Source organism: Eptatretus burgeri, chromosome 6, assembly GCF_056783735.1.
Source record: "Eptatretus burgeri isolate ZD-2024b chromosome 6, Ebu_testis_v1, whole genome shotgun sequence".
NCBI classification, from domain to species: domain Eukaryota; kingdom Metazoa; phylum Chordata; class Myxini; order Myxiniformes; family Myxinidae; genus Eptatretus; species Eptatretus burgeri.
Window position 1 is genome coordinate 71861271 of NC_140966.1, and position 23308 is coordinate 71884578.

General features: G+C 44.0%; 1 protein-coding gene across 1 annotated transcript; it reads right to left on the bottom strand.

Annotated features, from left to right (window-relative positions):
* Window positions 1-7115: 7115 nt before the first annotated feature.
* LOC147025034 (vomeronasal type-2 receptor 26-like) lies at window positions 7116-22349 on the bottom strand. Its single transcript, XM_085887063.1, has 4 exons — window positions 22289-22349; window positions 22044-22147; window positions 8925-8976; window positions 7116-8280 (listed from the first exon to the last, which is right to left on the bottom strand). Exons 1-4 carry the CDS (start codon window positions 22347-22349, stop codon window positions 7415-7417), a joined length of 1083 nt encoding a protein of 360 aa, XP_085743189.1. The 3' UTR covers window positions 7116-7414.
* Between the last annotated feature and the right edge of the window lie 959 nt (window positions 22350-23308).

Genomic DNA, 23308 nt, shown 5'->3' on the forward strand with positions numbered 1-23308 from the left:
GTTTTGGGTATGTGTTGTCGGCGCCGTCTGTGAAGTAGAATTGTATAAGTGTTGCCGTGTGCTCGGTAGTCGGTATTAGCTCTGCATTGTGTTTTCGCTTTTACATTTGCTTTTTGTGTAAATTGCATTGTGTCTTTTCTGTGTGCATTTGGTGGAATTGTATATGTGTGCTTCCCGTGTGCCGCGAATAAATGTGCTTTTGTGTTGAACTGTTTCCCGCTTCGCTTCGTCATTTCTCCCATTGAATCCTCATCTTGCTTCACGTAAAGAGTTGGTAGTGGGCTGAATACGCCCGATAATTAATCGAACCGTCGAGGTCAACGATAACACCGCTCGGTTATTCTGATAGTACGGAACGGGTCGCTTAAGTGGCCCGTGTCCGAAGTCGACCTGCGGCGAGGTGCGATCGCCCGGTCTACCCTCCGCGTGGGTACTTAGGTAGGTCGAATTTGGCGAGCAACCCTATCCCACGCGGGGGCTGATTGGCTCGATCGCGGTGAGACCGAAAGGTCCACCCGTGACTGGTTCCCGGCGTTAGTCCGAGAGGGTCACGACTGGATTGTCCGTCCGGTGGGCGACGTGCCGCGATTTGAGTTACGTGGCCGTCAGCACGCCGGCGGGCGCGAAATACCGCAACACTGGTGTCAGGTCGTGCGATACAAATTCATCGCCCTCCTCGCGGCACTGGTATCGGAGAACAGGAAAACAGGCTCTCCTCTCTCCGGCTAAATTCACGGGAATCGGTCCAGGGGTGAGAGAAGCGACCCCCGATTCCCTCCAAATTACGAACGAGTTAAATTAACCCTTCACGAGAAGCAAGATGACGTCTCAAGGCGAGCGGGAGCCGGGGGTATTAGAAATGTATATGTGTAATAATGTAGAGTCCATGGTCCAGGATGGAATCCCCGTGCAGGAAATGTTGATTGTGCAGGAACACGGACTCGCCCAACTGAACCCAGGGCCCGAGGTGGGTGCGGCAGCGGCCGCGGTGTATGACACCTTCCCCCCCCCCCTCTCCACCAAGACCCTTCCCCAACCCCTGCCGAAACGGCTCACTTGAGTGCATCCGACATGGCCCAGCTATTCACCATGCTGGCACAAATGAATGCGGAAATAAAAAACGAAATGAAAAGCATGAACGAAAAGATGGATGCAAACACAACTGAATTTATAAATGGAATAAAAAGCTTGAACGAAAAGATGGATGCGAATACACAGCAAATGAAGGAAGAAACGAAAAAGCTGCGGGGTGAGACGCAGAACATGGGCCGATGCCTGCAGGCGGGCATGAAGGCCGTGACAAAGGAAATAATAGTTGAGACAAGGGAGGTAAAGGGTGAAGAGTTGGCAGAGACACGGGAGATAGAAAAAATAGAGGAAAGACTACACGAGGAAGACGGGGTAAGTGACGCACACACACACACGGAGGTAGTGGAGGATAATGGGGGTGAGCTCGCGGAGCGTGCAGAGACCCAGTGCGAGCACCTGGATGGTCTCCTCCAGGAACGAGGGGAGGGAGTATGCCCCCTTGAGGTGAGTCACGACCAGGTGAGTTCGGTCGTGCTTTGCGAGGTTGAGGGGACGGGTGCTGTGGACGGGTGCACGGAGAGCTTGGGGGGTATAGAGGCCCCGGAGACCCTTGTGGGGACACGAATCCCCAGTGTGGTTGTCCCTGTGTGTGTGGTGCAAGGTGTGAGTGCGGCACCGTGTGTGGAAGCGACCCCGTGTGTGAGTGGTGTGGTGGCGATGGTGCCGGAGTACATGCTTCCCAGCACGCCGTGTGTGGATGAGGCACGGAGTGTGGATGAGGCACCGCGGGTGAGTGCCCACGCGTGTATGAGTGGGGCACGGTGTGTGGATGAGGCACCGCGGGTGAGTGCCCCCGCATGCGTGAGTGAACGGCCGTGTGCAAGGTCGCTGTGTGCAAGGGAGACCGTGTGTGTGAGAGAGCGGTATGTGAGGGAGATGTCGGTTGGCATGCGGGAGCACGCAGCCGCATCTCCCGGTGTGAATGTGATGGAGTGGACTGTGTGCGTCGTTACACGCAGGTGTGCGTGTGTGGAATGGAGACGGAGACGGCGACAGAGGAGAGAAAGCCGAGTAGCGGCTGTAGTTGTTTCGGGGACCGTGCCGGGTTCGCCCAGCAGTGAGCACGCGGTCCGTGCTGTGCAACGCACGAGACCACCACGTGCTCGCTTGCGAGAGTGAAGTCCCGGTCCGGAAACGCACGCGGTGGATTTGCCGATCCCGCGGACGGACAAAGTTTAGGCAGGTAAACGGATTTGGACCGGACGGGTTCTCCACGCGATCGTGTGTGTTAAGCTCCAACGGGCAAAGCACATGTGTTCGCGTGGGGAACCCCTCGAGACGTGGGGCTTGTTTTTTTTTATGCGCACGGTGACGTCATGGCTGCACGTGGGGTTGGAATCCGGCAGGAGGGGTATCTCTGCCGGATGGTCCCGTCCAAGGAGGGACGAGGAACACGTGCAGCTGCATGACGTCACGGGCAGGTGCAAAGTGCGCGAGCTCTGAGTTGCCGCGCAGGTGCTGCGCATGAAAAAAAAAAAAAAAGCAAGCCTCACTTTCGGGTGTACAGGATTCCTGGGCAAGGGGTGGAAGACCCCCTTGGCCTGGGCACAGGATGGAAACTAGTTAGGGGGAAGGGTTAGCTTAGTTAGACCGACTTCATGGGGCAGGGGTAAGTCCTCATGGAGTCCGTGGAATGGATTAGTTAGAGGGATTGTAGCCAGATTTAGGTTGGGAAATTGATTTATGGGATTATTTTGGAGACAGTGACAGACAGTGAATGTGTAGAGGGGACGTAGTTTAGCTACGTAGTGTTAAAAGGAACGTGCTGTAGTATAAGGGACGACGTGGGAGCACGAGTTAGTTAGGGGATGTAGTTAGGAGGATGGCAGAGTTCAGCGGTGTGTGTGTTGAAGAGTTGGTGAGTTGTGAGGTGAGTACTTGTTGAGTGAGTGAGGCCAGCGGGTCTGTGTGAGTGGAGTGAATGGGGAATGCATGGTGCGATGAGTGATTGGGGGGAGGAGTGACTCCCGCCCAAGGGACCCCGGGGTCAGAGTAAAGTGAGTTAGCTGGGTTAGTCAAATTGAAAAATGGAGGTCGTTTTGTTGTTGGTGGGAGTGTAGGCTCGAAACCCATTTGGAGGGGTGCAGGAGCCCTGTTGACGGGCTTGGGAGAGTGGCTGCGAAAGGTGAGTATCGCTGAGTGGGTACCCCGGGCACCAGGCTAGTCGGCCGCGGTAGGCCATGGGCCCATGGGGGGCCGGGATAGAGTAGTGGGCACGGGTGCGCCTGCTTGGTGCGGGGGCCCGGGGCGCCATTAGCCGCGTAGGCAGTGTTGTGGGCACGGGTGACCCTCGGAAAGGGGCCCGGGAGGCCGGCCTGCCACGTGTGCGTTTCAGGGGAGGTGCCATGGGGGGCACTCCCCGGTGTTAGGGAGCTGGTAGGCTCGGAGGCAGTGTAGTGCCCGGGGGTGCCATAGCGGGAGATTCGGCAGAGGGTCGTGCCTGCCAAAGGGAGCCACGTGTCCCAGCCAGGAGACCGTGTGAGGGCACGGAGAGAAAATTGGGGGGCGAGGCCCGAAATTGTGAGGACACCAACACAGGTGACGGGAATCTGGGTTGTTAGAACCAATACTTTAAGCGAGAGGCGCTTGTTGAAAGCCCCGGGGTAGTTTAACAGTTAAATGGATAGGGTAGATTAGGAAGTGTACCCCTCCGCACCATCCATCCCCTCGCTGTCGTTGTGGGCCGCTGGACCCACTTTGGTTATAGATCGCCGAACTCTGGGGAGGCCATTCTGAGGCTTCGTTGGGCCTCGACACAGGACATTAGCTCTCCCTTATTCCCCTCCGGGAAGGGAACGTAGGGGTTGGGAGTAGGCTAGGTGACAGGATAGGTTAGCCGAACAAGGACGATAAAGGGGGTTAGGGGACGATTTATAGTGAGGGAGTAAAAATAAAAACAACAAAAAAATAAGTTGGGGCTAAATTGGGGTTTGACAAATTAAGGGAGTGGGTATGTACAGTGACAGGCAAAGGCGATAGGTTGGGAGGGAGACAGGTAGGTAGGTCCGAGCCCGCCTTCCAAGTGGCCAGCACCACCGCACTCCCTCCACCAACCTCCACTGAACGGCAAAGGCTGGCCAACTTCATCGGCTGGCCGTGTTTTTCTTCAAGGCCTGTGCCGGCCCACTTCATCGGCAGCTGTTGTGTTGCTGCAAGGTCTGTGCCGGCTGGATCGTCTGCAGCTGCTGTGCTGCAAGTCCTGTGCCATCGGCTGGCCGTGTTTTGCGTCAAGGCCTGTGCCGGCCAGTTCATCTGCCGGCTGTGTTTGCCTGCAGCGGCCTTCTTCTGCGGGCTGTGTGTTGCCTGCTGCCTTTGCCATGCCATGCCCACTGCCCACGTTCACCAGCCCCGTTCAATTTTTGCTTTGCCCCCCCTGTTCATTTCCATGTGCGCCAGGATCCGCAAGGCAACAGTTTGCAAGCTGCGAGAACTGCCCTGTTGGCAGCTACAACACGGGCCTGCAGTGGCGGCCCGTGCACCGTGTTTGTGTTCATGCATCCATTCGTTGTGCTCATTGCGTGTGCCACTTGAGCTGGCACGGAGACTGCGTTGTGCAGCCCATGCACCGTTGTGGTTCACTGCGTTCAGTTCAAAAGGGAAGGCCTTGGACTGCGTGTGAGCAGCCAGCCACGTTCCCTGTCACCTGCATTGTTTGAGCCAGAGACTGCATGTGGGCAGCCTGGCTCCCTGCTAACTGCTTTTCTTTGCAGAGTTCAATGATCCTGGGCCATGGTTTAGTGTAAAATTTGTAAGTTAAGGTTAAGATGTACTGTAAATATGAGTGCGCCCCCGGCATGTATGTCTTAGCGCCGGCAATTTTATTTAAGTCGTCCGTGTGAGTGAGTTTGTTTAGGTAGTTACGCAGCCCTCAGGTTATTTATTTTGGGGACACGAATACCATGAATGTCGCACTCAGGGATCCGTAGGTAAAATGTACTTGGGGAAAACTACACATGATGGCACACGAAAATTTGACGACTCGGGACGAGTCTGTAAAAAGGGGAGGGGGTAGTGTTGTGGTTACCAAATTCGCAAACCACCATTCAGGTCCCTTAGGTGAGGTATCTCGGTAAGTACATGTGTAGTTAGGCCCAAACCCGTTGTCTAGTGGGAATACATGTCATTTATGCGTGCTGCGACTCTTCAGGATAGCCGTTTTTCTTTTACTATCTTTATTTTGGACCAACCGCCATGATTACCACCACAATCACAACATCAACCACCCACCACAACCGCCACGACCTTCACGTCACACCTCGCAGCCGTCGCATCGCCACCGTTCTTGCTCCGCCTGTGGGTACCGGTGTTGGACTCGTGCAGGGCGCGCGCCGAACAGCGTGTACAAAATCACGGATTTTGTGCTTCAAAAACGGATCAAAAACGACACACGCCCACTTTTTGCCGTCCAATCGGTGAGCGAGGGGCGATTTGGCCCCGCCTCCAGGGCGATCGATATATGCAAATTTGTGGATCAAAAAGCCTTCACGCCCACTTTTTCTCGGGCCAATGGGGAGCGAGGTGAAAGGTCGAAGGGAGGGGGTCAAAGATGAGAGGGCGAAGTTACGGGGCGGATAAAAGGACCGTCTTCGTCAGTCCAAGAGAGTCCAAAGAAGAGTCCAGAGTGGAGAGTCGGAGAGTCGAGAGTTGGAGAGTCGGAGAGTCGGAGAGTCCAGAGGCGGAGAGTAGGAGAGTCGGAAGCAGAGGGTCAAGACTTCGCGGGCGGTGGAGCTGCTCGTCGTGTGCGTTGGAGTCGGAACGGAGGGGACGAGCTGTGGAAAGGCAGCGACACCAGACGAGGGGGTGCTCGCGTCGTGCAGGGAGCTGCACCCGAGGGAGGCCGACAGCGCGACCTGGCCGAGGTGGAGACGCACACCAGGGATAATAAAGATCCTCTATACCCCGAGCATCAGCAACCCCCTCCTGTTTCCCCCCGCGCTGAGATAGTGCGACCAAGGGGACCCCTTTCCCACCCCCTACCAGACACTGTCCGCGAGGCCCGCGGAGTGAGGCACCATCATCGCTCCGCGTCTCATCACCAGACGGGTAGGCGCGACCCGGTCTCGGCCTCAGGCCCGCCTCATCCTTGAGGGTATTCTTTTCCTTGGTTTTGGGTATGTGTTGTCGGCGCCGTCTGTGAAGTAGAATTGTATAAGTGTTGCCGTGTGCTCGGTAGTCGGTATTAGCTCTGCATTGTGTTTTCGCTTTTACATTTGCTTTTTGTGTAAATTGCATTGTGTCTTTTCTGTGTGCATTTGGTGGAATTGTATATGTGTGCTTCCCGTGTGCCGCGAATAAATGTGCTTTTGTGTTGAACTGTTTCCCGCTTCGCTTCGTCATTTCTCCCATTGAATCCTCATCTTGCTTCACGTAAAGGGTTGGTAGTGGGCTGAATACGCCCGATAATTAATCGAACCGTCGAGGTCGACGATAACACCGCTCGGTTATTCTGATAGTACGGAACGGGTCGCTTAAGTGGCCCGTGTCCGAAGTCGACCTGCGGCGAGGTGCGATCGCCCGGTCTACCCTCCGCGTGGGTACTTAGGTAGGTCGAATTTGGCGAGCAACCCTATCCCACGCGGGGGCTGATTGGCTCGATCGCGGTGAGACCGAAAGGTCCACCCGTGACTGGTTCCCGGCGTTAGTCCGAGAGGGTCACGACTGGATTGTCCGTCCGGTGGGCGACGTGCCGCGATTCGAGTTACGTGGCCGTCAGCACGCCGGCGGGCGCGAAATCCGCAACAATATATATATATATATATATATATATATATATATATATATATATATATATATATATATATATATATATATATATATCCACACACACACACACACACACACACACACACACACACACACACAGGAGAATAACATAACCCTTCCTGCCGCTCCTGTATTGAGTGGGTGAATGAGTAGCATAAAAATCAAAGTTGGTTATAAAAAGGATAATATCACACTTCGATTTTATTCATATTACAAAACAGGAATCATATCTTTTCTTCTTGTAAGTAAAGACATGAGGGTTATCTTCAGACATTCACTGTCATATTGCAGTCAATGTTCCAAGAGGACACAAGTTGAACATGATGGAACATGGTTTCATATTCTGATATCGATCACTTCCAAATTATGGAAAGGAGGAGGGGGACACGAGAGGAGGTGCTCATGCCACTCTGCTTTCTTCATTATAAGGTGGTGAAACTATGACACGTCAAAATGAATGTTTTGACAAAGAAAAAGGAGAAAATCCAAAAGAGGCACATTGCAAAACAGTTTGATATATTTTCATGAAAAGAGCATTAAATATAATCTACATGACATCGAGTTATAATTTCATAAACATGACATAACATTTTGGAAAAAAGATACATCCAAGAAATCCATATCCAATGGCGATTATAGCAAATATCTCTGTTGTAACAGCAAATTTGCCATGAGTGCTGCTGTAAGCAGGGAAAAATGCCAAAAGTACCATGAGGCAAAAAATGATGCTGAACCTGATGAACTTAATATCGTGTTGAGTTGATGTTTCCTTGTCGACAAGGAAGACCACAAATAAGCAAAATATGATTAAAATTCCTAAGTAAACAAGAGCACAGATATCCCAGATGAAAGATGCTCCACCACACTCGAGAACTATCACGTCCAGACGAGCTTCTATATTCCTAACAGGTCGAGGTTTTCCCACTAAAGCCCAAATTATACAGAAAGTAAATTGTGGAGATACACAAAGTGCTCCAAGTGTCAGTGGCTTTGGGAAAATCGTGCAAGAAGAACAGAGAGTTGATATTTTTGAGATGGCATGCTTGGAAACGTTCAGTTGAGCTGCTATAACAATCACACAGACAATGGTGAAGGTGAAGATGAACAAAGTGAGAGGATGGCGCAATTGGCACAGCAGGTCTGTGGGTTGTCCTACAAAGGTCACACCACTTCCAAAGCATCCTTCGATAGCTGCAAGCATGATGCAATGAACTGCAAAGTTTGCAAACTTCATAATCAATCGTTTCCTGAAACTTATCAGCAGCACAACGACCATTAGTGTCATTATATTTCCAAGCACAACAAATCCAAGCAAGAAGATTGTCAATGGATCAGAAAAGGAAAGAAATTCCATTGGCATTTGCACACAGGCACTTTTGTCTTCAGTCGGCCATTGATCATTTGGACACCGTAAGCAATCTGGAGAATCTAAAAAAAAATATTTTAAATGCAAATATTAATTGAAAGAAAAACACAGTGAAAATCCATTTTTCATGCAGCTGAAGCATAATTAATTAAAAACACACCTTCATTTTATTCATACAGTTAAGCATATGAAAATATTATTGCGGTTCCAAGAACCGGCCCCGAAGGCATTTGTACGTAACATACAGATCCTTTAGTTTAGTTATTTCCACAGTATAAGTTCAAAGTAGTCCCTTCCCCTTGTGTAGAGGGTTGAATGTGATTGAATGTGTCAGTGAAGGGAAAGATAGGTTTTTTCCCCTTTTCTTAGCGGGTAGTTGTAAATCACCTGTGGGCTTTGTGGCGTGTGCTGTGCACACGGGTGATGGCTAATTTGCATATCGCACCATAACCTCGTTTGAATCGTGTGCCAAGCCCAAACTGCCCTCCCACTCAAGCTCCCCATAATCTTCCTTCAGACGACACAATAAGTACACAACCATTATCATTTATGAGTGCCCATTTTTACATACACTTGGCTTTCATTTCACACATTAACTTACATTGCATTAAGACATTATACACGCCGTTCATCGCCCCAAGGCCCCCCAAAAAACCTCACAACCCGCTAACCTCGACGTCACCTCCACTACACACGAACTACCCACCTTCCTCCATCATGATCGCCTCATCTTCACTCCCCCACAGATGCTGCCGTGGCTTGGAAGCATGGGAGAGGTAACGCAGAACACAATGGCATGTGCTCACATTCTCCGAACTTTATCCAAACTTCAGGACAACAGGCGCTAATTGGCCATTGGCATCCTGTTGCAAAGTAATTGCTCCGTTCGATCCCACAAGCAATTACAAAGCTCCCAGCGGTTTGCTCCAAACCTGGAACGAGTCCCGAGCCCCCCACCCGTGTTAATCGTGGAGGGTCCATTGCTTGCTCCGGTTGGGAGATAGAATGAGCTTTGTTGTGCAAGAGGTCTTGAGCAGGTGGGAAATACGCCAATCGGCAGGCGTAATCACACCAAGAGATGTGTTTGATCCACTTTTAGGCCCTGTCCTCGCTAAAAAAAACAAAACTGCAAAAGACACTGCGGGCAAACGCTGGTTATGTGTGGTTATTGGCTTTGGTCCTGCATTGTTACAGGCCCCGATGCTCTTTCCCCGGCTTGTGCTTGCTTTCTCGGGCTTCACAAGAGAACGATCGGGACTCGAACAGTGGTGCTCACATTGGCGGGTCGGAGCTTGGGAGCAGGAGCAAGCACAGTGATTCGGGCCGAAGCCAAGCTATGCATACACACACTCTTTCGATTTCCACATGGCAGGCTATTTATCTCACACATTCTTTTCTTTGCTTTCATGATATATCATTCCACTTGAACGCAGGAGCTCGATTAGGCCTTGTTGCCACCAACTGTCCTTTTCAGGGTAGCACTACGAATATGCACCTTCACAGTTTCCTCTAGCACAACATGCACCCACCCGCACTACGAGCACCCACCCCACTTCTGCGATCAAGCACCTTCAGACACCATCAGTATTCCTCCTTCTGACCCCTCCCCTTTAGCATTTGGGTCATGGAGGCATGAATGCCCACCCAGTGAGCAAAGAGGCTGATAAACCTCATCCATTCTCTCCTCTTTCTTTTCTTGTCTTTTCTTTCCACAGTTAGTCTGATTGGGTACCCATGTTTCATGTATCGCTTGTTGGTAAAGCACACAGTTAAGTTCAGCTTTTTGTCCGTTTTCTTTCCCGTACTCGCTTGCACTCTTCATTGCTTGTGACCAATATTCTTGTGTACATTTTACCCTCACCAGAGGAGAGGATATTGCATTTGTGAATGTTTGTCTGTTTGTTTGTCCACACAGAACTTTAGTCTTTGTTTCTGCAACCGCTTGTCAGATTGAGAAGAAATTTTCACCATCGGTGCAATGACTCATGTGGAATTCTGTAATGACAATTATGAGGTCATAGGACACGTGGTGTGGCAGCCATGTTGGAAAAAAGGAAAAACTTTAGACCTCTATCTCCGAAACTGCACCAAGAAAAAAAATTGAAATTGGCACATGGCAAGTACTCCTCATGTGAAATAAGTGTAATATACTTATTCTTCAGTCACATTTGGCTCGGCGGCCGTAGGGTCTAAAAAAATCTATGGCCACTAGCAATTATAGGGCGGCCGCAGTATTTCCACGGTCGCACAATGTAGCAGTCACATATGTTTTTATTTTTCGGGTTTCCCAACCTTGACCAAACCCAGTACCTGCAGAGCCTCGCAGCCGCGTGGCTGAGGAAGTCGCCATTGCAAGGCTTCTTCTTCTTCCTCGTCTTCTTTCTCCTCCTCTTCTTCTTCTTCCATTTTTCTTCACGCGGCGGCCTGATTCAGCATTATCTTGTAAAACAAGTAATCTATAATCATGTACATTTTTCTCCTCATTGATAATTAATTAGTTCGGTGAAATACGACCTGGAAACGATAAAAATATTATCGGACAAAAAAATTAACGGACATTATGGGACTAAAAAATCGAGTTATCGGAAGTTAACTGGTCCGATAATGATAAATGGAAGTTAACTTCCGATAATAGTCTGATTAAAAAAAAAAAAATTAAACTTCGATAATTATCTGTTATCGGATTATCGCTTTTGTGCCCAACACTGGTGGCAAACACCTATACTCCGATCTCTAGCGGAAGCGCACGGTCGATGCAGACTGCCACGGAGGCCGTACATAGGACGCACGGTGGGCGTAGGGGAACTGTGTTGACCCTGCGTTGCCCGCAGGTAGTCACACAGACCGCAAGACCACTGTACGTTGAACACAGGGACGCCTTAGGACTACCCTACGGCGACCGTGGAAATAGTGCGGCCGCTGTAATTTTTTGGGGGATGGCAAATTCATTTTTCATTGATAAGAGCCTCCGGCAGCCGCACGAATAACACAAGCCCATTGTATGCCCTTGGTACGGTCGACGTGGAACACATCCACGTCATGGCTACGGCTTGTCGAATTGCTACAGCCAACCGAGAAATGAAAAAAGTTATAACTCCGCGCTATAATTCCACGGCGACCCTACGGCCTGTAAAATATAGCCATATGGCGTAGGGCCACCCTGAGGCCACCTCAGAAACTCTGCGGCCGCCGCATGTTTCTGTCAATTCAGAGGGTGTACGGCCTGCGTATCCTCGCCGTAGAGCAAATGTGACTTAGGCTTAACCACCAAATAGCTCTTGATTGGGGATCTCTTTTTTTCGCTCCATAAGGTCTTTATGTTTGTTTTGAAGTTTTCTAGGATAGTTTAAATCTACTTCAAATTAATACCCCTTATCCTGTTTATCTAAATCTTATTGACTTGTGGAGATTATATCATCTAAGAGATTTATACTCAAATTATTTCACCCATTTAAAATTACCATTGGGTTGAGATTCAGATATTGCCCAGAAATACAAGTTATTAGCATCAAAGTACATTAAGTAAGATGTGGGCTTATCAGGTGAGAAGTCTGGAAGATATTTATTATTTGCCTTCGCATATCTCTTTGAACAAACTTGTGAAATTCCTCCTCTTTTTGCCTTCTCAATCATCAAGAGCATATCTGCATCACGAAGAAGATGAAGGGGTTGTTTTGTCATTTTTAACATGGCGCTCCAGGCTCGTCCAGGAGATGTATAATAATGGAAAGGATCAAGTCCATAGGAATCTTTATTATAACAAACTTCTCGAAATTTCTCAAACACATCAGCGACTAATAAAACATCAGTTAGTAAAAAAGCTTATGATATTCACCCATATTCTTTATCGCAAACTCTTTCCAAACTTGTTTTGCTCTTTCATATACTTCACCCATAATATGAAATCTTCCGAACTTGTTTTAAAAACGCTTTTGAGGAGGAAGTCTTGTTTCTTTAAATCTTTCAAAGGAATCCATATAATCATATGGGTAAATGCCCTTTTTGGTAAGAAGAGAAATGTCTTTTCCCAAGTCAGCTTCAGTCCTAAATTGACTAGAAAGGATAGTAAAAGAGGAGATGTTTGAAACCAAAGAACTTCGAGGGCTTGTCATAAATTTATAAGAGTCAAGATATGTTATATTTGTATTTACACCCATTTCACGAGTATTAATTTTTTGGGGGAAATGTGATGTAATTTTGATCTGTATTGGGAATTGCTGTTACCTTTCCAGGAGTCTTACTTAACTCTGTTATAAAGAGATGTGTCATAATGACAATTATTATGAAGAAATACAGGTATGAATGTGGGGATTCTTTCATTAAGATTACAATTATTATGAGATACTCCTCTATATTTCACTGTTAAATGGCAATGATCTCTAACCCTTTTATCAGTTTTTACCAAGGCCTCTGAGCATGTGACAAATCCTTGCTTCTTCAAATTATTTCTCTTCATTTGGAGATAAGTTAAGGAGTTTATGTGTTCCTGACATATAATTTTAGTTTGCTTAATACAATCATTCTCAATCCTTTTAACAAATTCATCAGCAGCATCAAGTCCTCTATACAACTCCAACTTATCATATTTACTTACTACAGATGATTTAATGTACTAACAAAACCCACAAGGGGTATGCTTTTGATTTTTTTTAATATCATCAGTCTTTTCCAAGATGCTCTCAAAATCAGCATATATTACAAATGGGTGTTTTATGCATTTATTTGTTTCAGTAAATACAACTTTCTCTCCTGGTCCTGGCATCTCATCAACTGCTGCTTTATGAATAGAACAATACTTCAAATGTTTATCAAGTCTTTGTTGAGATTGAAAGATATTTAGACATCTCTTACAAGGATAAGATTTATGCTTTGATTTATAAACTTGACTACTTACCAATCTCAAAGTTTTTGATATAAGCCGAATGAGTGGTTTCTTTACTATTAAAATAAAGGAGATCTACATGCTGGTCATTTGACCAATTATCATTGGATCAATAACATAACCATTTGGTTTATCAAATCACAGTGAATTAATACCGAATTTATGCCTGAGGATATTAGAATGACATTATCACTATAAAACATCCCATTAGTTTCAATCTTTTTTGAGGAGAAACCCAATAACTCTCTAAATGAAATACCAACTGTGAAATCAAACTTGTCATTATTTATAAGTTTAATCCTTGATTTTGAAGTATGTTTTTGAATATATATATACCAATCTTTTTTGGTTCATCACCCTGTTCTTTCATAAGGCGAGCAATTGCGGAAGATATTTGAGAAATCTCGTATGCTCCGGGTGAAACTGTTATAGTTTTGTAACCGCTTCCCGGATTATAACTAAACTTGTCATTTTTCTCTGTGATATTAAACAAGGTATTTTATGTTTCCTTCAAAAATAAAGACGCCTCATATTCTTTTTTCCCTTCAAGTTGTAATGGGTATTTAAAGGAAGATATGTGATCACTCATTGTGAAATTAAAACTTAGGATTGTACTTCTCATTTATAAGTTTTAAAAAGTTTTTATTTTCTGCAACATTTTCAAGTTTATTTTACTAAAACACCATACTTGTTAAATAGTCTTCCTACATTCAATGGCAGTAATTCCACCATTATCTTTTCTATAAATGTATGTACTTCTTTATCATCTTTCCACAATAAAAATTAATTCTCATTAACATCCACAATTGATGATATTTATTCATTTTCATCTTGAGAGAGAACTTAACTAATTTAACATGAGGAAAAATATCTTTGTATTGACATTTACGAATTATTTTCATGTTCATGAACTAGTCTAAAATTGTTGATGCTTCATTAAAACAATTATTTCCAGTCTTTTTACTACCGAACAACAATAACAGTCTGTTAACTAATTGTGATGGGTGATTTGGAAGAAAACTAACACCTGAACCAGGCCTACTTAAAGCCTCAATAATGCGTTTCTCCTTTTCATTGTTCCTTTCTTTACCTTCAACAGAAACTCCCTAATCAAGCGAGTTTAATAAATCAATATATGCTCTATCATCCTCATTTTTTATATTCAATGTTTTATCGAAATAACTTGATTCACCCCTCACAATTGAACCTTGTCTCCCATCTTTTGTAAGAAGAAACATTAATCAAGGAGTTAATTTAACAGGTGGTTGAACAGAACTCAAAAAACCAAATTCATCGTTAAATATCAATCCCTTTTCTTGAACAAGATGGAATGTTGCTGGTTGCTCTGTTGGAATGAGACCTGTTGTGGTTATTGAATCTGTTGAATATTCATTGTTTTGGAGAGCATTCACAACATAATCAGGGGGTTGATTTATCTCTTCCAGTATTTGAAATAATCCTTCATCATCATATTCTTATTCTTCTATATCGTATAGATCTTTATCCATCATTTGACAAAAATCTTTTATCATTTGACATTTTTTTGGCATGTATTCTTTCGTTGGAATTGCACACATTTGTTGGGGAGTTTTTTTTTTGTTTGTTTTTTTTAAGTGGTTTAAAAAATTTCTCTTGTTTTCTTTCAAATGCTTCTTCACCCGTTAGTTTCTGTGTGCATTTTTCTTTATGTCTTCCTGTTGTTTTACCACTTTTGAAACCAACTCTTGATGTTCCTTAAATCTTCTTGCTCATTCTTTTGCATCCATTTATTTATTGGAAAATATCATTCAATGAATTGCAAAGGTCAAGAGGGAAATTTTCCTTTTCTTCATCATTAAAGTAGATGTGTTCAAATAAATGCTTTTCTTTAAATGTTTCATCAAATCCCTGATTAGAATTAATATGAGTTGTAATTTCTTTTTCAGGAATACTTGTATCTCTGCTTTTCATACATTTGCATTGAGTTTCTTCATCAACATCAAAACGGAATGATAAAATCTTAAATCCATCATGGCTCAGATGTTTAATAATTTGTCTCATTCCTTCTGGATTAGTTTCTAATCACCCAAGACCACCAGATTTTAGTTTATTTAACTCGCTCTTACAATGTGAATATTTTGTTGCAACAAGAGAGACCTCCTCAAATATTTGTCTTCGTTCTTCAATCGCATCTGTTCCTCTATTGAAATGCAGTCATAATCTTCACCTTCTACTTCTCCTGGTCGCATTACTCTTGTGGTTGGAGATACAATAAGTATCACAGGGTGATTTTTTAAAAAACGTGTAATCTTTTCATTTTCACTTTTCAAGAACCTCGATTTATGAAAGAATAAAATAAAAGTATTAGTATTATTTCATATCGAGTGAAGAGAGAGTTGAAAGTATGATTGACTAAGATAAATACAAACACAAGAAGAATGTCTCCCTCTTGAGGAAAAACTGTCCATAACCATTTAGTTTATCTCATTTGGTGCTTATAATGATGGAATAAGAACAAATACAATATTCTCATTCAGTGCATACTCAACCCCAATTGGTTATAAATTCAATATGGAACCAAAAAAATCTGGTTTATCTACCTGTGTCAAGAAAAATCATATACAAAGTAAATTTTAGGATAACCAACCAAGATAATCGCATGATTTATTTTAATGGAGAAATTATATCCATCAGAATTCACTGACGTGAAGTTTTCCCCGAAATAAATACGATCGTTATTGTGAGGAAACACAGGTCAGGTCAGGAATGGGAGCATGTGCCAGAACAGCGCGTCGCTGCGTCCACTTTCCGCCGGTACTCCAGGGGCCTCCGTCTGGCCATCCCCCAGGCAGATGCCAGGCCCAGCCCCGTCTCCTTGAGATGATGGTCAACCTGCTGCAACCATGAGGCACGTGGTCGGCCCACTGGCCTCCTCCACTCATGAGACTCCCTCGCTGAGAGAATCTGGTGAGCAGGATCAGCATCAGGAAAACGAGCCACATGTCCATACAGCCGCAACTGACGCTCACGGACGATGCAGGTAACAAATCTCATCCGAGTCTCTCTCAGCAACCGCTCGTTGGACACAAAATCCGACCAGCGATAGCCAAGGATTCTCCGAAGAGACCTGGTACCAAAGGAATTAAGTCTCCGTCTCAGATCCTTGGTCAGAGTCCAAGTCTCGCACCCATAGAGCAAGACTGGAAGTACCAAGGACCGGAAGACTCGGACTTTCGTCCTCCCGCACAGGTACCGGCAGCGCCACACCCCATGATCCAGTGAATCCATGACTCCCCAGGCCCGACCCAGACGTCTATTGACCTCTGACTCGCAGCCAGCAGAGACATGAATATCACTGCCAAGGTAAGTGAATCTCTCCACGACCTCAATATCCTCACCACAAACAGACACAGACAGGACAGCAGCATCCAAGATGTCACCGAAAGCCTGGATCTTAGTTTTGACCCAAGAAACCCGTAATCCCAGCGGCTCAGACTCCTCATTCAGCACCTCGAGGGCCCCCAAAAGGATATCTAAAGTCTCCGCAAAGATGACTGCATCATCTGCAAAATCAAGGTCCGAGATCTTGACATTCCCAAATGATGCACCGCGACTTGATATCTCTGACATCCTCCCTAAAATCCAGTCCATACAAGTGCTGAAAAGTGTGGGGGCAAGTACACATCCCTGACGAACTCCAGTAACAACTGGAAATAAGTCAGAGATGGTACCACCACACTTCACAGCACTCTCAGTACCAGAGTAGAGTTCAGACATCAGATCGATCAGTTTTGGTGGCACCCCACGAAGACCAAGAATCCTCCAGAGGACATCCCGATTCACTGAATCGAATGCTTTACAGAGATCAACATAGGCTGCAAGCAGCCCCTGCCGCAACTCTCGTCTGCGTTCGGTGAGGACACGAAGGGCAAGGATACGGTCAATCGTTGACCTCTTTGGTGTAAAGCCTGACTGCTCTGGACGCTGGTGCTCAAGCAGATGGTGGCGAACCCTATCAAGAATTATCCGAGCAAAGACCTTGCCCGGCACTGAGAGCAGCGTCACCCCTCGGTAGTTGTTGCAGTCTTGGCGATCACCCTTCCCTTTCCAGAGAGGGACAACAAGGCCCCTCTTCCAGTCATTTGGGATGATGCCTGTGTTCCAGGCAGAGCACAAAACTGCATGCAACGACACGAGTGCAGCATTTCCACCAGCCTTGAGAAGTTCGGCAAGGATGCCACAGATCCCTGGAGCTTTGCCCCATTTCAACTGGTTCACCGCAGCCCGTGTTTCCACAAGTGAAGGTGGACCACAGTTGATTCGAGGGTCAGCAACAGGGATTGTAACACCCTTGACGTCCAACTCGACAGCTGGGGGATCAGCCTGGTACAACCGCTCAAAGTAACCGGCCCAGCGGGCCTTCACTTCAGACTCCTCTGTCAAGAGCCTACCACTCTCTGCTCGAACTGCGGTGCTCCGAGGGATGGGCTTGGATGAACGTAATGCGCGAATTCCCCTGTAAGCGGGATGAGAATCACCTGTCCACAGGTGATGCTCTACCCCCTCACAGATTCCTCGCACATAGGCCTCCTTGTCCACCCTCAGTGCACGTTCAGTTTTACGCCTCAGCTTCCTGAACAGCTCAGCTCTGCCATTCAGCCTGGCCCTGCGACTCTGGTCAATGGTATCCAGTGTCCCTTGAGAGACAAAATTCTTCTTTGCCCTGCGGTGAGCTCCAAGACATCCACCGGCAACATCAAGGACGGTGGTCTTGAAGGCGCTCCACAACTCTTCAGGACCCCCCAAAGCACCCAGACCCCCCAAGTGTCCACTCAGCCTGTTCGCAAACTCCTCAGCTACTCTCTCATCCCTGAGCTTGGCAACATCCAGCCTAGGCTGGGATGGAACCATTCTCCAGGATTTAAGGTGCAGCTTTAGAGTTGCTACAACAAGCCTGTGGTCAGTATTGAGGAACTGAGCACTCCGGTAGACCCTGCAGTTCTGGATCATCCTCCAACGACCGTCAATGAGGACATGGTCAATCTCCTTTGCCACACCGCCAGCGTTGGAATACCAAGTCCAGCGATGAGCTTGTGGGCGCTGAAACCATGAACCAGCCACCCTAAGTCCATGACTTCTTGCAAAGTCAAGGAACTTAGTGCTATTCTGGTTCATCGTTCCTGACCCATGGGGACCAACACACACCTCATAACCATCCCTATCAGTTCCACTCGATGCATTGAAATCCCCCAAGACTAGAAGTGTATCTCGTCTGGGGCACTGATCAACCACAGACTCGAGTGTGGCGTAGAATGCATCCTTCACGGTGAGATCACTCGCCTCAGTCGGAGCATAAACATAGACCAGGGAAATGACACCTAAGGAGTGACGAATCCTTAATCTCATAATACGCTCGTTGACCAGTGTTACCTCAATTATCATTGGGGTCAGCTTTTTGGACACAGCTACAGCAACTCCTTGGGTATGGTAACCATCAGAGCGACCAGGCCAATAGTAGGTGTAACCACCCACCATTATCTCGCCGCAATCCGGTCTCCGAACCTCAGAGAGAGCTGCAATCCCGATGTCCAAACGCTTGAGCTCAGATGATAACAGAGACAGGTGATCATCCTCTCTTAGGGATAGGACATTCCAGGCACGCACCCGAAGGGACCGCCTCAGGTTAACCCAAGGAGACCGCCGTCTGATGGACGACACCTCAGCACCACTCCGACACACTCTCCCGCAATCTGACCCACGGATGTTACCCCGTGGTTTCCCTCCTATCATCAAAGATTGGGGGTCCCGAAGGCTTTGCCCCAATCCCGTCATCCGGTGAGCTGCCCTGCGAAGGGAAGCTGCATAGGAGGTACTCCCACGGAGTGGGTTTTCAGATTTTTTTTTCCGTTTTTGCGTTTTGCGGAATGAAGGGTTTTACGGTGGCCGGAGTGCAAATGCTGCCACCAACCTCCTAATAAGAAGTGACCCAACTGCATGAGGACGTCCGCAGACACAGTTGGGCACTAGATATGGATGGCCATTGGCTCACAAGGAGCTCCTCCGCCCTTTGACAGGTTTTGTTTTTAATCCTGGTGGGTGTCCATATCCAAACACCCCCCTCACCAGAAAACATGGTGGGGGAGACGGTTTAGTCGCCGACAACCCGACCATGGAACAGGTTAGTACAGGATTACATGGTACCTGTAGCAGGTCACAGATCGAACCTGACCTGACACACATACATGTATGTATGTATATATATATATATACATGTATATATATATATATATATATATATATATATATATATATATATATATATATATATATATATATATATATATATATATATATATATATATATATATATATATATATATATATATATATATATATATATATATATATATATATATATATATATATATATATATATATATATATATATATATATATATATATATATATATATATATATATATATATATATATATATATATATATATATATATATATATATATATATATATATATATATATATATATATATATATATATATATACATGTATGTATATATATATATATATATATATATATATATATATATATATATATATATATATATATATATATATATATATATATATATATATATATATATATATATATATATATATATATATATATATATATATATATATATATATATATATATATATATATATATATATATATATATATATATATATATATATATATATATATATATATATATATATATATATATATATATATATATATATATATATATATATATATATATATATATATATATATATATATATATATATATATATATATACATGTGTATATATATATATATATATATACATGTATATATATATATATATATACATGTGTGTATATATATATATATATATATATATATATATATATATATATATATATGTATATATATGTATATATGTATATATATATATATATATTGTTTGATTTTGGAAGAAACAGAATAACAGATTAATACAGATAATGGTGTTATGATGTCACATAATTTTTTGATAAATAATTGAGTAGAAAAGTGCCAACTGGGGTATATGTTAATCAAAGGAATCTTCATAAACTATGATCTTGTTTTCAAAATCAAAAGCCTTGTATGATTAACATTAACACATTAAAAGAAAAGGAGCAGTAAGAATTGATGTTTTGCTCACAAGAGAACAGGTGAAAATCTTGAACGATACTGGCTGACTTAAAATTAAAATGTCAAAACCAATGTTGAAAACTGCCTGTGAGTGGGCTTTCTGCATATACATGGCAAGTTTCACGAAGATCCGATGAAAACTCTGGGTTGTGAAACAAAAAATGTCAAAAAAAAATAGGAATGACGTCATAAAAATTGATATGACTTCATAGTGATGTATCATATGTGCGGTAATTCATCTCTGGTAATGTCCTGTTCGATTCCCGCAAACAGAATTTAAAAAGCTTGCCTAGTTTCGGAGATAATTTTTTCGGTGATTTCCATTAGCGAAGATATTTTGACATCATAACTTTTTTTTCTAGAAGGAATTTTCAAAATCGGAGATGGCTACTGTGTCTGCACAGGGTAATTTTACATATATATGCCAAGTTTCAGGAAGTTTCGATGAAAACTGTAGGCTGTGAAACAAAAAGTCCACAAGAACAAGATTAAGAACAACAACGCGAGTCAGACTTTGAGATCCTCCATGAGGATCTAAAAATAAATTAAGTATCACTGAACACTATATGAAAAAACTCAACATTTCCATGTATCTTAGAGATCTGGAGTAAGACTGTGTTCTGATCATGCCATATGTGCATATGTATTTGTTTGTTTGTTGAATAAATATTCAAATGCACAAAAGGACTGAAGAATTTCTTTGACACCTCCCAAAAATATGTATTTGCTTTCTTCTCCGAAGCCACACACACACATACACAATTTCGATGAAACTTGACCACAACCTTTATCACCCATGATGCACCAAAAGTCTGTTCATGATATTTAAAAAATTGGGGTCTGAGGTGGTTTACAGGGGGAGATGTTGCCCCCCCCCCCCCAATAGGTATTTGCTGAAACATTGGTTTGTTGGTGCATTTTTCTGATTCTGTTCCATGTTGACTTCCTCCTCAGTATCATTATACTAATATTGCCCCTATTTTTATTTGTTACAATTGTGGGTGGAGTCAGGCCAGCTGTCCAACCAATGGGTGGAATGGAATGTTGCACTCGGATAGACGGACGAATAAGCTTATTATTATATCAAGATTTTGTGTGCTACTTCCATGTCCATCGGTTATATTCTAAGGGTTCCTGTTGTCGTAACATTATGTAATAGCTATGTCAAAGCTGAAGATCATGCTTCTTCTTCTGCAATGGAAAGTCAGACTTATAAAACAGGCATTTTTCCATATTTGAACGGACGCTAATTTTTGTTCCAAATAAATCTACTCTTTGCTTTCCAATGGCACCAACCTTTTTTATGATTCTATGATTCCAGGAACCCTTAAAAGGAAAGTAAGATACACACACACACACACACACACACACACACACACACACACACACACACACACACACACACACACACACACACACACACACACACACACACACACACACACACACTTCTCCTCTCAGTTATAGAGTTTTATAATATATCGTATAAGGTATATTATAAAGGAACAATGATAAAATACATGAGTTGTTTTATACACTGCATGGGTCTCGTCAAACGTAAGACCACCGAACATCATCGTTAAACCCAAGCTTGAACCAATGGAAAAATGACACTTCATGGAGAATATCAAGTACTTTCAGTTGTCTTATTTCAAAATGTATAAGCGATTGAAACATGTTTCCCAAAATGATTAAAATTGATGAGATCTCATTATTTGAAAATAAGTTTGCTTTGACTCACCTGTGCTGTTGGAGTACTCTCCAAATCTGCAAGGGATACAGTCAAAGCAACAGAAGGGTTCTCCTTTATGGGAAAGTTTACGTGTTCCAGGTCGGCAAGTGTTGCTGCACACAGACACCGGAACCTGAAAACAAAACATTTTATTGATTTCCATTTGTTAAAGTTTTGTATGTCTGCCTGTCTCTCATGCTCTGCTCAACAGCTGTTTATGTGCTGCCAAAGCAGTCTCATGGCAGGGATTAAACTGGTTGCATTGTCTTGGTCTTCCCAATGATGATAATCAGTCGGGATTTCAAATTTTCTCATGGTGGGGTGATAACTCACTGAGTCTTTGCGATACACACTGTGTAGTCTTTATTGACCACAAAATAATAATGAGACGGATCCACAACTCAGCATCCATCTGAGAGATGGCATTTTTTTATGCAACTCCTTGCCTGTGAAGCACCAATCTGATTATTTAAAGTCGGTTTGGGAATCCAACCGAGGCTATAGATAGCTCAAAGTTAAGTGTGGTACGTTGATACCAGCCTCAGACAAACTTTTGTAAAACAAGAGTATAAATATCGATTTTTTTTTTCCTTTGTATTTCACTCGTAGCTTTAACTTACCTTGCGTGTTCCTCCTTTCCACATAATCACTTGATCTTCCAACTGAAGTTCTTGTCCGGCTGGTTCATTTGAATCATACCAACCAACAACCTTCAGTTGCAGCTCATTTTCTCCAACCAACTGCCAGTTCAATAGTTCAAATATTCCTGGAGGATCTCCATTCTCATCAAAACTGATTTCATTCCCCATGTTGTTTACAAAACACACATTTCGCATGTAGTACATCAACTGAAAGAAATCGTAAACCAGACAATTTAAGTATCGTTTATATTCTTTTTTAGAATTTTCCAATTCGGATTGATAAACAAAGATTTTTAATTGATCGTTCCAATTAAATATTTTTCTTACCAAGGAAGTATTCATATATATTTTCATTTTTTACTCTGTGAGGTTGGCATTTGATCTCGTTTTATCAGGAAAGTAATGAGGGTAAGGGGAGTTAGGGCTTGGGTTCGGGTTAGGCAAAACAGGAGGGGGGAAAGTCTGTTCCTCTGGAAGATTCGACATCAAGTCTTCTCTCCTTCACTCCATTATTTTGTCTTTGCCTGTTTCTCTTTTTTATTTTTGTCTGTTTTGTCTATTTTATCTATGTCTATCTTTATGTCTCTCCTACATTTTTTGTTTCATTGTCTTGTCTTTTTCATTAATTTACCA